At 40.7% G+C, this 16376-nt stretch overlaps 1 protein-coding gene across 1 annotated transcript in view; it reads left to right on the top strand.

The window, feature by feature from the left end:
- The window catches only part of MAGT1 (magnesium transporter 1), a 53722-nt gene that overhangs the window by 2611 nt on the left and 34735 nt on the right, over positions 1-16376 (top strand). Inside the window, 2 exon segments of the mRNA XM_033200895.1 lie at positions 10305-10474; positions 15322-15439. Coding sequence (XP_033056786.1) covers positions 10305-10474; positions 15322-15439 — 288 coding nt within the window.

Here is a 16376-nt window from a genome sequence, read left to right on the forward strand (position 1 = left end):
CATGTACGGGACTTAGGCGAGAATATCTTCCTTTTCTCTTACCCCACCCTTTCATTCACCTGAAGATTCCTGCTCTTCAAGTCTTAGCTCAAACAATATCTTCTTTCTTCCCCGGCTAAAGTTTTCTTGGTGCCTCCAGGTGAACTGAGATGAATTCAGCACATCATATAGTTATTGTAGGTATGTATGTATGTATTTTGAGACAAGGCCTCTTACATAGGCTGCATGCTGTGCAATGGCACTATCATGACTCATTGCAGCCTCTACTTCCTGGGGTCAAGTGATCCTTCCACCTTGGCCTCCCAAAGTGCTAAGATTACAGGAGTGAACCTCCGTGCCTGACCTGTATTGTCCTTGTTTATATGCCAGTCTTTGCCCTAACACTGTAAGCATCTTGAATGCTGAAACTTCTTAATTTTTCTTTACCTCACATCCAGCATTGTCTGTCAAAATGTCCTCAACAAACATCGAATTAACTGTGTACTTATATAAAATCAGGAATCTGTTCTTTCTTTTTATAAATAAATAAATATATATATATAATTTTTTTTTTCAGACGGGGTCTCACTCTGTTGCCAAGGCTGGAGTGTAGTGGAATGGTCATAGCTCAGTACAGCCTTATGACCTCACTGGGCTCAGGTGATCCTCCCACCTAAGCCTTCCCGGCTGGGACTACAGGCATGTGCCACCATGCCTAGTTATTTTTGTGTTTTTGTAGAGATGGGGTTTTGCCCTGTTGTCCAGGCTGGTCTTGAACTCCTGGCTCAAGTGATCCACCCACCTTGGCCTCCCAAAGTGCTGGGATTACAGGCATGAGCCACTGTGTTCAGCCAGGAATCCGTTCTTTCAGTTGTAGGTTTTCTTAGATTTCACAACATAAAATTGGATTTTCTCATCAGTAAGCATGTAATTTATATAGGCTGCTAAAGATGATTTAGTTTTTCCTCCTTCCCTCTCTGAGAATGGTTTAGGCTGTTTTTAAAAAGATTCCTATGGTACTCCTTAGACACAGTTTCAAAATATGGGTATTCTGTTGCAGAACATTTTTTTGTCCATTTTTGAAAACACTATTTTAAAAAAATTCCAGCTCTGTCTACTATAGTAAACTTGACTTTAAATAATAGGATATTGTCTGATCTTAAAATCTATTTTTTTGCCGGGTGCAGTGGCTCACGCCTGTAATCCCAGTACCTTGGGAGGCTGAGGCGGGTGGATCACTTAAGGTCAGGAGTTCAAGACCAGGCCGGCCAACTTGGGGAAACTCCCTCTCTACTAAAAATACAAAAAAAAATAGCCGGCCATGGTGGTACATGCCTGTGGTCCCCGCTACTCAGGAGGCTGAGGCATGAGAATTGCTTGAATGAGAGAGTAAGACTCTGTCTCAAAAAAAAAAAGTATATATGTGTGTGTGTGTGTGTGTGTGTGTGTGTATGTTATTTTTAAAAGATACCTCCCCTAAATGAATATGATTAAAAATCATTCAAGTTCCTCATAGTTGTCTGTTGTTAAATGGAATGCTACCCTGCTTATTATTCATACCTTTAACAATGCTTTCATTGGAACATGGACTTATTCTCCTTTTTACATTTTTAAAAATGTTTTGTAGAGACGAGATCTCACTATGTTGACCAGGCTGGTTTCAAACTCCGGCCTCCAGCAGTCCTCCTGCGTTGGCCTCCTAAAGTGACAGAATTACAGACGTGAGCCACTGAGCCCAGCCATTTATTCTCTGATATTTGTCGAATGCATTCTACATGCCAGGCACCATAGTTTATACTCGTTATCTATAATCCACACATTAACATTGCAGAGTAAGTAACCCCCTTTGGAAGATGATGGGACTTGAAAGATGAGGGGACTGGCCAGGCATGGTGGCTCATGCCTATAATCCCAGAACTTTGGGAAGCTGAGGTGGCAGGATCCCTTGAGGCCAAGAGTTTGAGACCAGCCTGAACAATATAGCCAGGCTCGTCTCTGTCCACCCCATGTAGGTAGGTAGGTAGGTAGGTAGATAGATAGATAGATAGATAGATAGATAGATAGATAAATAGATAAGGGAGCTGACAGTAAGTAAGAGGGAGGTTGGGGGCTTGCTCAGAGAAGCACAGCTCTAAGAATTTGAGCTGGGATCCCACACTGGTCTGTCTAGTTCCAAAGCGTATGTTTTCTGCTAGGCAACAAAGTCTTGTTTTTGCAGCGACTGGTTTTATTTTATGGTGAATCCTTTCCCCTTTTTGTGGAAGGGAAGTTGTTTGTCCTGGCATCTGGTGTTATCTTAGAGAGGCAGCATGATAAAAATGAAAAAGCATGGTCTTTGATAAAATTATTCATATTTCTTCTGGGAATCTATAATAATAAATAATATGAAATGTGGAAAGTGATGAACACACAATGCAGACTGAAGCATAATAAAACTGGTCATCATAATGCTAGGATGGCAGATAGGTCTCCCTTCCCAATTTTCCAAAAAGTCTGTAGTTTTAAAAAGGATATGCTTTAATCCACCCCCAATGATGTTTAACAAGTTACTCTGAGTCTCATTTTCCTCATCAGAAGAATGGAAAAAATGCTGATTTCTTTGGCTATTGTGAAAATTAAATGAGATGAGGGCTGTAAGGTACCTAATGCAGTACCTGGCATATAGAAGACGTTAGGTAATGTTAGAAAGACGTTAAGTAAATGTTAGAAAATAAAGTGAGATTCCTCTGGGTGGTAAATGTTTTCCAGTTGATCTTTTTGGGATGTTTAACAAGGCAGGCTATCATTGGAAAAACTTTGCTGTGAGAACTGACACTTGAAGGTATCACATGTGCAAAAAACCCTGCAGTTCTCTAGAGAATATCTGATTACAGAGAAATAGGCTTAGTAGCAATTGCGGAACAAATAAATGGAGACACCACCAAAAAATTAAAAACTAAGGAAAGGGGACAACCATAGATTTTAGCCCTATCCAGGAAGTAGGTGAACTGATAATGGAGCAGATGGCATTTAAGAATTAAAAATGCTCGCTTCTCTGTTCACTGTCATCTTCAGTAATTATCTGCGAGTTGTATTTCCAGATCTGTTCCAGATTTAAGGAGGGAGTTGGAAATGTATACCTTAACTAAGAATTTGTTTCGTTCTACTTCATACTAACACCTGAGGACAGGTAGATGATTAAGAAAGCTGAAAATATGAAGAATTTTTATGAATAACCCTGTGGTTAGAACAAAGACACGAATAAGTTTTGTGAGTACTATTCAGCCATAAAAAAGAAAGAGATCCTATCATTTGCAACAACATGAATGGAACTGGAGGTCATTATACTAAGTGAAATAAGCTGAGCACAGAAAGACAAACATTGCATGTTGTCAGTTATTTGTGGGAGCTAAAAATCAAAACACTTGAACTCATGGAGATAGAGCGTAGAATGATAGCTACCAGAAGCTGGGGGTGGTGGGGGGAGGGGGGGGATTCTTTATGAGTACCAAAAAAAAAAAAACCAGAATGAATAAGACCTACTGTTTGATAGCACAATGGAGTGACTATAGTCAATGATAATTTAATTGTAGATTTAAAAAATTAAGAGTATAATTGGATTGTTTGTAACACAAAGGATAAATGCTTGAGGAGATGGATATCTCGTTTTACATGATGTGATGAGTACATATTGCATGCCTGTATCAAAACATCTCATGTACCTCATAAATATATATATATATATCATTCATAGAGATATACGTGTGACAAAGTTGTGGTCAGTATTAGATGAATTCAAATATGCTTATACATATACATATATATATATATATTAGAGGTCATTGTGAATAAGGATTATAATTCCTCTATTTTATATATATATATATATATATTAGAGACAGGGTATTGCTCTGTTGTCCCCCCTAGAGTTCAGTGACATGTGATCGGAGCTCACTGCAGCCTCGAACTCCTGGGCTCAAGTGATCCTCCTGCCTCAGCTTCCTGAGTATCTGGGACTACAGGCACATGCCACCACACCCGACCAATTTTATAATATTTTGTACTAACTAGGTCTCGCTATGTTGACCAGGCTAGTCTTGAACTCCAGGGCTCAAGCAGTCCTCACTCCCTAGCCTCCCAAAGTGCTGGGATTACAGGCTTGAGCCACCTTGCCTGGCCATAAATTTTTTATGTAGACCTGCTTGAAAAAGTTTATTCAAGAATTTTTGTGTAAGAAAACTCCACATATTTATAACTAATTCAAAGCACATATATTTCTTTTGTTGGCATGATTATATATCTATATGGTTGAACAGAGATAGGAGGATGTAAAACTATGTAAATACCTGTTACTGCTTCACACTTGTTTTTCTCAGCCCCATACCGATTATGTAGTCACCCTGAATAAAATAGCTAAATCATATTTGTATTTGCTGGTAACTGTCAAATTTAATTTGAAAATATGGCAAAGTTAATGATTGCTTCTAAATATAGATTGTATATTTTAAAATGTGAACCCATATTGTCTATGCTGTGATAATCATTAAAACAGTATCAAATAATAGCAATTCATTTTGTTGGAAAAAACTGAAAAAATTTGATCTATGCAGTCTTAATTTAAATCAAATATTCCCGATCTTCCTCCTGGTTCACTCTCTGCCATAGCCTTTACCAACTACTTGTTTCATTGTTCCACAGTCTTGTTAATTATTTGTTATAACCAATCTTTCTTTCTTTCTTTCTTTCTGTCTCTCTCTCTCTCTCTCTCTCTCTCTCTCTCTCTCTTTCTTTCTTTCTTCTTTCTTTTTTTTGAGACAGAGTCTCACTTTGTCACCCAGGCTGGAGTACAGTGGTGCCATCTTAGCTCACTGCAATCTCCCCCTCCTGGGTTCAAGCGATTCTAGTGCCTCAGCCTCCCCGGTAGCTGGGACTATAAACGTGTGCCACCCTAACTTTTATATTTTTAGTAGAGAACGAGGTTTTGCCATGTTAGCCAGGCTGGTCTCAAACTCCTGACATCAAGTGATCAACCCACTTCAGTGCTGGGATTACAGGCGTGAGCCACTGCACCTGACCTGTTATAACCAATCTTTCAAGAGTTTATATATTTTTCTATGGGTTTAGAGTGTGTTCGGTTTTCCATGTGTGGCATATTCACTTTCTGGCCCTTACCAGAATTTTTTCGTATCTGCTACAAAAGTAATTTTTTTTTTTTTTTTTTTTTTTGAAACTGAGTGTCACTCTGTCACCCAGGCTGGAGTGCAGTGGTATGATCTCGGCTCACTGCAACTCCACCTCCCGGATTCAAGCAATTCTCCTGCCTCAGCCTCCCGAGTAGCTGGGATTATAGGCACCCACCATCACGCACAGCTTATTTTTGTGTTTTTAGTAGAGATGGGGTTTCACCATGTTGACCAGGCTGGTCTTGAACTCCTGACTTCGTGATCCACCCACCTTGGCCTCCGAAAGTGCTGAGATTACAGGCGTGAGCCACTGCACCCAGCCTACAAAACTATTTTTTATACAGCCTTTTTCCATCATTCATAGAGATATACTTGTGACATAAAGTTGTGGTCAGTATGAGATGAATTCAAATATGCTTAAAGGCAAATCAGGCTGGGCATGGTGGCTCACACTTGTAATCCCAGCGCTTTGGGAGGCCGAGGCGAGTGGATCATTTGAGGCCAGGAGTTCAAGACCAGCCTGGCCAACATGGTCAAACCCCGTCCCTACTAAAAATACAAAAATTAGCCGGGAGTGGTAGTGCCTTCCTGTAATCCCAGCTACTTTGGAGGCTGAGGCACGAGAATCACTTGAACCTGGGAGTCAGAGGTTGCAGTGAGCCCAGATCATGCCACCACACTTCACCCTGGGCGTGACAGAGTGAGACTCTGTCTCAGAAAAAAAAAAAAAAAACCAGGCAAATCATGCATTTTTAGAATCCATGTTAATTTCTAAAGTGAAAAAAAGTTTTGTTTCTATGTAAGTGTTTAATGTGTGCAATTATCATTTCTTTCTTACATGTTAATGTGAGCAAGTCAGTCAATTCCTAGTTAAATTTCATTAATTAGAAATTTAGTACTCACTGAGTGCCTACTGTATGGTAAAGAGTTGTGGGTCTCTGTTCTATTGTAGCTAATAGTCTAGAAAAGGAATCAAATGTCAAAGTGTCTTAAAATAGTAAGTGCTAGAATATAGGTAATGGGAAATATAACTGGTCAAATGCTTCTGAATGATGAACCACTCCATGATTTCCCAGCTTTTTCTAGACGTATCTCTATAAAGATGAGCAAAATCATAAATTAGCATTAACTCTACATTGAGATTCTTGTTTTCTTTGTTAGCCCTTCCTGCCTTCTTACTACTCAAGGCAAGGATTAAACATTGAGGGTGGGGCTGGGCACAGTGATTCACGCCTGTAATCCCAGCACTTTGAGAGGCCAAGGCAGACGGATCACGAAGTCAAGAGTTCGAGACCAGCCTGGCCAACTTGGTGAAACCTTGTCTCTACTAAGAATTCAAAAATCAGCCAGGCGTGGTAGCGTGTGCCTGTAATCCCAACTACTCAGAAGGCTGAGGCAGGAGAATTGCTTGAACCCAGGAGGGCTAGGTTGCAGTGAGGTGAGACGGCGCCGCTGCACTCCAGTCTGGGCAACAGAGCAAGACTCCGTCTCGAGAAAAAAAAAAGAAAAAAGAAAAAGAAAACATTGAGGGTGAAGATGAGGGGAATGATAAATATGATGGCATTTAATTTCAAACTTAAATCCTGTCAACTAACCATGCTTCTCTTCCATGGCCTCATGATGATTAGCTAAAAAGGAACAAACAAACTAGTTCTTTTTTGTGTGTAGACATAAATTTTCATTTCTATAGGACAAATGCCAAATAATGTGGTTGATGGGTTGTATGATAAATGTATCTTTAGTTGCCTGATTTTTTTTTTTTTTTTTTGAGATGGAGTTTCACTCTTGTTGCCCAGGCTGGAATGCAGTGGTGTGATCTCGGCTCACTGCAACCTCCACTTTCCAGGTTCAAGAGATTCTCCTGCCTCAGCCTCCTGAGTAGTTGGGATTACAGGTGCCCGCCACCACACCCAGCTAATTTTTTGTATTTTTAGTAGAGACGGGATTTTATCATGTTGGCCAGGCTGGTCTCGAACTCCTGACCTCAGATGATCCACCTGCCTCGGCCTCCTAAAGTGCTGGGATTATAAGCATGAGCCACTGTACCTGGCTTTTTTTTTTTTTTTTTTTTTTTGGAGACAGAGTCTCACTCTGTCACCCAGGCTGGAGTGCAGTGGCGCAATCTCAGCTCGCTGCAACTTCTACCTCCTGGGTTCTCTGCCTCAGCCTCCCAAGTACCTGAGATTACAGGTGCGCACCACCATTCCTGGCTAAATTTTTTTTTTTTTTTTTTTTTTTTTTTTGCGACGGGATTTTGCTCTTATCGCCCAGATTGGAATGCAATGACGTGATCTCGGCTCACTGCAACCTCCGTCTCCCGGATTCAAGCGATTGTCATACCTCAGCCTCCTGAGTACTTGGGATTACAGGCATGTGCCACCATGCCCAGCTAATTTTTTTTTTTTTTTTTTTGATACGGAATCTAGCTCTGTCGCCCAGGCTAGAGTGCAGTGGCATGATCTCGGCTCACTGCAAGCTCCGCCTCCCGGGTTCACACCATTCTCCTGCCTCAGCCTCCCAAGTAGCTGGGACTACAGGCGCCCACCACACCACGCCCAGCTAATTTTTTGTATTTTTAGTAGAAATGGGGTTTCACTGTGTTAGCCAGGATGGTCTCGATCGCCTGACCTCGTGATCCTCCCGCCTCAGCCTCCGAAAGTGCTGGGATTACAGGTGTGAGCCACCGCACCCGACCTGTATTTTTTTTTTTAGTAGAGATGTGGTTTCAACATGCTAGCCAGGCTGGTCTTGAACTCCTGACCTCAAGTGATCCACCCGCCTCGGCCTCCCAAAGTGCTGGGATTACAGGTGTGAGCCACTGCACCCAGCCAGTTGCTTGATTTTTTAAGACTGCCAAACTGTTTTCCAAAGTGGCTGTACCACAGTACATTCCCACCAGTGATGTATGAGAGAGCCAGTTTCTCCACATCCTCACCAGCATTTGATATTGTCAGTATATTTTGTTTTATTTTATTTTGAGACAGAGTCTTACTCTGTTGCCCAGGCTGGAGCACAGTGGTGCAATCTTGGCTCACCGCAACCTCCGCCTCCCAGGTTCAAGCGATTCTCCTGCCTCAGCCTCCCGAGTAGCTGGGATTACAGGCGCCTGCCACCGTGCCCGGCTAATTTTTATATTTTTGTTAGAGACGGGATTTCACCATGTTGGCCAGGCTCTTCTCGAACTCCTGACCTCAAGTGATCCACCCACCTCAGGCTCCCAAAGTGCTGAGATTATAGGTATGAACCACCGCGCCCGGCCCAGAGAGTAAAATTTTTTAGTTTTTTTTTTTTTTTTTTTTTTTTTTTTGAGACAGAGTCTCGCTGTGTCACCCAAGCTGGAGTGCAGTGGTGTAATCTTGGCTCGCTGCAACCTCTGCCTCCCGGTCTCAAGCGATTCTCATGCCTCAGTCTCCTGAGCAGCTGGGATTTTGGCATTTTAGGCATGTGCTACCATGCTCAGCTAATTTTTGTATTTTTAGTAGAGACTGGGTTTCGCCATGTTGGCCAGGCTGGTCACGAACTCCTAGCCTCAAGTGATCCGCCCGCCTCAGCCTCCCAAAGTGCTGGGATTACAGGCATGAGCCACCACACCCAGCTGAATTTTGATGAGGTCCAGTATATAATTTTTTCTCTTTTTTTGGATCCTGCTTTTGTTGTCAGGCCTAAGAACCCTTTGTGTACCCCTAGCTTCTGAATATTTTCTCCTGTTTATTTTCGTAAAAGTTTTATAGTTTTACAGTTAAGTATATGATCTATTTTGTGTTAGTTTTTTTTTTTTTTTTCTTTTTTTTGAGATGAAGTTTCGCTCCTGTTGCCCAGGCTGGAGTGCAATGGCATGATCTCGGCTCACTGCAACCTCTGCCTCCCAGGTTCAAGCGATTCTCCTGCCTCAGCCTCCCAAGTAGCTGGGATTACAGGCATGTGCCACCACGCCTGGATAATTTTGTATTTTTAGTAGAGATGGGGGTTCTCCATGTTGGTCAGGCTGGTCTCGAACTCCCAACCTCAGGTTATCCACCCGCCTCAGCCTCCCAAAGTGCTGGGATTACAGGCGCGAGTCACTGTGCCCAGCCGAGTTAGTTTTTATATAAGGTGTGAAGTTCATATTTTTGGCTATGGGTGACCAATTGCTTCTGCACCATTTGTTGAAAAGGCTGTTCTTCCTCCACTGAGTTGTTTTTGCACCTTTGTGCAAAATCATTGGGCTACACTTGTGTGGTTTTATTTCTGGGTTGTTTATTTGTTCTGTTGTTCTGTGATCCTATCCCTTCATCTGTATCACACTGTCTTGATTATTGTGGCTACATAGTAAACCTTAAAATTGAATAGTGATTCCTCCCACTTTACTCTTCGTTTTCAAGATTTTCACTGTATTTTTTTTGAGAGAAGTAAAATTGTATATAAAACTGGCCATTGGTTTAACTCAACATTCTTTGGAATTTTTGGCAAATGAAAGGTTTTGTTATTTTTGTCTTATGTTATTAGTAAATAATAAATAATTCTGGCTGGGTGCAGTGGCTCATGACTGTAATGCCAACACTTGGGAGGCCGAGGTGGGAGGATCATGTGAGCCCAGGAGTTCAACACCAGCCTGAGCAACATAGTGACACCCCCGTCTCTACAAAAAAAAATAAATATACATAAAGGCCAGATGTGGTGGCTCACGCCTGTAATCCCAGTACTGTCGAGGCCAAGGCAGGCAGATTGCTTAAGCCCAGGAGTTCAAGACTGCCTGGGCAACATAGAGAAGCCCCATCTCTACAAAAAATACAAAAATCAGCTGAGCATGGTGGAACATGTGTGTATTCCAAGCACTTGGGAGGCTGAGTTGGGAGGATCCCTTGAGGCCAGGAGGTCAAGGCTGCAGTGAGCCCTGATTGTGCCACTGCACTCCAGCCTGGATGACAGAGTGAGACAGTGTCATTCATTCGTTCATTCATTCATTCATAATTCATTACTTCAAAAGTGTAATGTCTGACTAAATATTATGAAATAATGTATTTTAAGAATAATTATCCAGCCCAACTACCAAATTTTGATTTTAGGTCTCACATTTTCTGTATACCTCAGCTTGTTAGTATTGGTTTTAAGAAAGTTGCCTAATTAAAAGAACTAAATGCCAAGTTGAGTATATTAATAGCATGCTCACTTTGTCTTTTTTAGATGGTGTTATCTGAAAAGGTTAGTCAGCTGATGGAATGGACTAACAAAAGACCTGTAATAAGAATGAATGGAGACAAGTTCCGTCGCCTTGTGAAAGCCCCACCGAGAAATTACTCCGTTATTGTCATGTTCACTGCTCTCCAACTTCATAGACAGTGTGTCGTTTGCAAGTATGAACTTCAACTACACTTTAAAATTAAATAACTCATATAATGTTAACCATGTCTCAATCCCAGAAGAGCCAAATCAGTGCAGTAGGTAGTTAAATAATGTGTATACCTTACTCAGGATGTCTATGGTAGCAATACTACTGCTCTTTTATAGTCAATTCTTGATTATCCACATTAGTGGGGGAAGCATGGATAAATAATTGTGGTAGCCATCATAAAAGTAACTTAAAGATCAGTCATCTTATAAATTAGTATCAACTTGGCCGGGCATGGGGGCTCATGCCTGTAATCCCAACACTTTGGGAGGTCGAGGCAGGTGGATCTTCTGAGGTCAGGAGTTCAAGACCAGCCCAACCAACATGGTGAAACCCCGTCTCTACTAAAAAAAAAAAAAAATACAAAAATTAGCTAGGCATTGTGGTGCCTGCCTGCAGTCCCAGATATTTGGGAGGCTGAGGCAGGATAATCGCTTGAACCCGGGAGCCAGAAGTTGCAGTGAGCCAAGGTTGCGCCACTGCACTCCAGCCTGGGCGACAGAGCGAGACTCTGTCTCAAAAAAAAAAAAAAATTAGTATCAACTTATGTAACTGTATGCCAGTAACATTGATGTAGTATTTTATTATTATTTATAAGTGCTTTCAACTTCATACTCTTGTATTGTCAAAATCCCAAAAGGTAGGTAAAGCAAATATCCTACTATTTTTGGAAGAAACAGGCTCCAGAATTTTAACTGGTCTACCCAATGCCAATGCTTGAGATGCTTACTAATGCAATAATAGTGGCTTCATCCAAGTTTGGAATTCAAGAAAACTGGTAATTTTCTTTTCTTTTCTTTTCTTTTTTCTTTTGAAACAAAGTCTTGCTCTGTCACCCACGCTGGAGTGCAGTGGCGTGATCTTGACTCACTTCAATCTCCACCTCCCGGGTTCAAGCAGTTCTCCTGCCTCAGCCTCCCAAGTAGCTGAGACTGCAAGTGCACATCACCACGTCCAGCTAATTTTTGTATTTTTAGTAGAGACAGGGTTTCACCATGTTGGCCAGGATGAACTCGATCTTTTGACCTCATGATCCACCCACTTCAGCCTCCCAAAGTGCTGGGATTACAGGCATGAGCCACCACACCGGTTGGTAATTTTTTTTTTTTTTTAAAGATGCAGCTGGGTGTGGTAGCTCAGTCTGTAATCTCAGCACTTTGGGAGGCTGAGGCAGGAGGATCACTTGGGCCCAGGCATTGGAGACCAGACTGGGCAACATAGTGAAAATTTGTATCTATAAAAGTAAACAAAATTAGCTGGGTGTGGTGATGTGCCTGTAGTCCCAGCTACTCCGGAGGCTGAGGTGGGAGGATCACTTGACCCTGGGAGGTCAAAACTGCAGAAAGCTGTAATCATCCCACTGCACTCCAGCCTGGGTGACAGACCAAGACCCTGTCTCAAAAACAAGCAAACAAAAAAATAAAGATGCACGGGATCTCATCTGAAATCTGAAAAGGTTGAACTCCTAGAAGCAGAGTAGAATTGTGGTTTTCAGAGGCTTGGGAGAGGACGGTGGGAAAGTGTACCAAGTTTAGTTAGATGAGAGGAGTAAGTTCTGGTGATCTATTGCACAGCATGGTGACCATAGTTAATGTATGTAGATTTTGAAATTGCTAAAAACATTTTAATATTCTCACCACCAAAAAATAATAAATAGGTAAGGTGATGGGTATATTAATTATTTTTTTAATCCCAAAGATCCATGATTTAGGGATGTTTCTAATTTCCCAATTGTTTTATAGTGATTGTAAACCTTGGAGATGGAGACTAGTCTTGCTTAAGTTTTCATCAAACAGTCGTTTCTTGATTTTATTTTATTGTTTCTTGATGATCTTAGGAGCAAAGATTGCTATTTCTTTTTAAATAAAAGCACCATGAACAATTCAAAATGGTGGATACTAAAAAATAAAATAGCTTTTGCTTTTTAGTGTCTTTTTACTTATATTTTTAGATCAGTGTATCTGATTTGGTAATTAACTTTAAATAAAATGACAAAGCTACTGTATGAATAATTGGTTTAGTAAAAACTTGGAGGTTCTCCAGATTCTGACTGCCTGAGAGTCATGCAAAGGAATAGACAGCTTGTTTCAGAATGGTGTGTTCTGCCACCCCAAGCCTTGATAACTTTTCTTTAACGATTTTCTCCCTGGAGCTAGGGTATAGTCAAGGTATTTGGTTCCATAGTGCCTATTTTGTGGAGTATATGTGAATATAAATTAAAAATAAATAAAAGAAGAAAAAGGAATCATAAGTAATAACTGAATAAACTTGAAATCTAGAATTACTTCTAGTTCTATCAGTTCACTCAGTAGGAATCCAGAGTATACAAAACTAGCAGGGAACAAACACAAACTCCTTCATAATTCTCTTAAATGCAAATTAATGGAATTCTTACTAACCTAAGCTTTTACTGGCATCTTACTTTCTATAAGACCAAATTTAATATTAACTCAAAATTTTCTACACTCATTCAACAAATAAAAATTAAGCAACAGCAACATGAATAATACTGTATTTGTGGTGCTATTGGGATGAGAATTGTAAAATAGATACCCTACCCTTATCATCTGGTTAAGGAAATGAGTTCTACATATGAAAATTTAGATGACAATATAAGGCAATTTGTGATTAAGTACCAGATCAACTGTACATATAATAAATACTGTAAAATTTCAGGAAAGAAAGTTAATAGGAGTGATTTGGATTGGCCTAATGGAGGAAGTAAGATTTGTGCTAGGGCTAGACAAATGGATAAGATGTTGATACAGGCAGGATATTCTGATTAGAAGCATGATGTACACAAGGGTACAGGGATAGGAGTAAATAAAATATTGAGATTAAAGGTTACTGTTTGATATTGATTAGTAGTAAGACTAGATAAAAACTAGATGTATTGTTTGAAGCTATGTGATAAAGAACCTTCAATAACTAGTAAAGGAGGTTAGAGAATGTATTCTGAAGGTAATAAGAAAACAGCAGTGATTTCTGAGAAGTGTTTCAGGGAAGTAGTAATTTAGGAATATGGATGTATGTTGCAGTGTAAGGATTGGAGGAGGGCTGGGCATGGTGACTCACACCTGTAATCCCAGCACTTTGGGAGGCTGAGGCAAGCGGATCACCTGAGGTCAGGAGTTCGAGACCAGCCTGGCCAACATGGTGAAACCTGTCTCTACTAAAAATACAAAAATTAGCTGGGCATGGTGGTGGGTGCTGTAATCCCAGCTACTTAGGAGGCTGAGGCAGGAGAATTGCTTGAGACTGGGAGGCAGAGGTTGCAGTTAGCCAAGATGGCGCCACTGCACTCCAGCCTGGCCCACAGAGTGAGACTCCGTCTCAAAAAAAAAAGGAAGGATTGGAGAAGGAGAAGCCAGAGTCAATATTTTTAAATATCCTACTATTATTATTTTTTTTTTTTGAGGCGGAGTCTCGCTCTGTCGCCCAGACTGGAGTGCAGTGGCGCAATCTCTGCTCACTGCAAGCTCCGCCTCCCGGGTTCACACCATTCTCCTGCCTCAGCCTCCCGAGTAGCTGGGACTACAGGCGCCCACCACCTCGCCTGGCTAGTTTTTTGTATTTTTAGTAGAGATGGGGTTTCACCATGTTAGCCAGGATGGTCTCAATCTCCTGACCTCATGATCCGCCCGTCTCGGCCTCCCAAAGTGCTGGGATTACAGGCTTGAGCCACTGCGCCCGGCCAAATATCCTACTATTAGATAACAAAGATTTGACCTTAGATGATAGCAATAAAAATAGACAAGAGGGTATGGAGTGAAAATTTTATCACAAATAAGAATTGACAGATCATGAGAACTAAAAGCATATGGGAGATATGGAAAAATGCAAAGATGACTTGAGGTTTCAATAATTCTTTTTTTTTTTTTTTTTTATTTCGTTTGAGATGGGGTCTCACTTTGCCACCCAGGCTGGAGTGCAGTGGTGTGATCTCGGCTCACTGCAGTCTCAGCCTCCCAGGTTCAAGCGATGCTCCTGCCTCAGCCTCCCGAATAGGTGAGACTACAGGTGCCCACCGCCATACTCTGTTAATTTTTTTTTTATTTTTGGTAGAGATGGGGTTTCACCATATTGGTCAGGCTGGTCTCGAACTTCTGACCTTGTGATCCGCCTGCCTCGGCCTCCTAACATGGTGGTATTACAGGCATGAGCCACCACGCCTGGCCTAATTTTTGTATTTTTAATAGAGACAGGGTTTTGCCATGTTGACCAGGCTTGTCTTGAACTCCTGACCTCAGGTGATCCACCCACCTCAGCCTCCCAAAGTGCTGGGATTACAGGTGTGACCTGGCCTCAATTAATTTCAATTCCTAGACTCTTCTTATCTTTCATCCTAACAATTTATCTGATTGTGTTATTTACCAAGTAGCTTTTGCACTTTAGATTTTTAAAAATGGATTAATGTTGTATTTCTGCTTTCTTTAGGGAATACACTTCTGTCTTGTCTTTGAACTCTTAGAAGTAATTTAGGGTATTAAAAGTTACTGTAGAGACAATTAGCTATATATTTCAGTGATTGTTGAAAGAGTTTTGGGATAAGAGACAGGCACAAAGTATGAGGCGGAGTCAGGTAATTACTACTTCTCATGAAATCCCTAACTTTGGATAAGGCTTCTCTTATGCCAAAACAAGGTTTGTCTTAACCCTGTCAGCAGAGTGTGACCTACTTGTCAGTGTTTTTATTGTTTCTCCCTTTGGAAAAACTGCTATTGCTTGCTTGGACCTGTTTTACTGGTGATAAACGAGATTGCTTTCAAAAATTGTTTTATATGTTGTCTTCACAAATCTCATTGCATCCAGGCAAGCTGATGAAGAATTCCAGATCCTGGCAAACTCCTGGCGATACTCCAGTGCATTCACCAACAGGATATTTTTTGCCATGGTGGATTTTGATGAAGGCTCTGATGTATTTCAAATGGTAAGATCTTTGGTTTATTCTGCTATGTAAAAATAGGTAAAATATAGTGAAAGTGGAATACATTTTTTTCGGTGGCTATAAGACATTAAATGGGATTGCTCTTATGTAAGATCTGGAGTAGCAAACTAAAAGCTAAACTTGAGCTAACCATAAAATGTAGTTATCAATGCTAACCTACTAGAATATGGAAATTGGGTAGTATTTAGATAACATATATTTTTATTATAGTAAAATATATAAAACAAACTTTATCACTTTAACCATTTTAAGTATATAATGTATTAAGGAGTTTTTTAAATCACAGCATGAGTCCCACCATTATGTAATATTGAAGTCTTTAGTATAGCTATCTATACTATAGATATCTTTATCCCCTTACCTCTTTTTTAAAATTTTTATTTTTATTTCAATAGTTTTGGGGCAACAGGTGGTTTTTGGTTACATGGATAAGTTCTTTAGTGGTGATTTCTGAGATTTTGGCACACCCATCCCCCTAGCAGTGTACACTGTACCCAAATATGTAGTCTTTAATCCTTCATCCCTCTCTGACCCTTTCCCCACAAAGTTCCCAACGTCCATTATATCAATCTTATGCCTTTGCATCCTCATAGTTTAGTTCCTACTCATAAGTGAGAACATAACGATACTTGGTTTTCCATTCCTAAGTTACTTCACTTAGAATAATGACTTCCCGCTCCATCCAAGTTGCTGCAAAATACATTATTTCATTCCTTCTTATGACTGAGTAGTATTCCATGATTTATGTATACCACATTTTCTTGATCCACTCATTGGTTGATGGACACTTAGGTTGGTTCCGTATCTTTGCAATTGTGAATTGTGCTGCTATAAATATGCGTGTGTATGTGTCTTTTTCATATAATGACTTTTTTTCCTTTGGGAGATACCCAGTAGTGGGATTGCTGGGTGAAATAGT

This window comes from Trachypithecus francoisi, unplaced genomic scaffold, assembly GCF_009764315.1.
Source record: "Trachypithecus francoisi isolate TF-2019V2 unplaced genomic scaffold, Tfra_2.0 Lachesis_group6, whole genome shotgun sequence".
NCBI lineage: Eukaryota > Metazoa > Chordata > Mammalia > Primates > Cercopithecidae > Trachypithecus > Trachypithecus francoisi.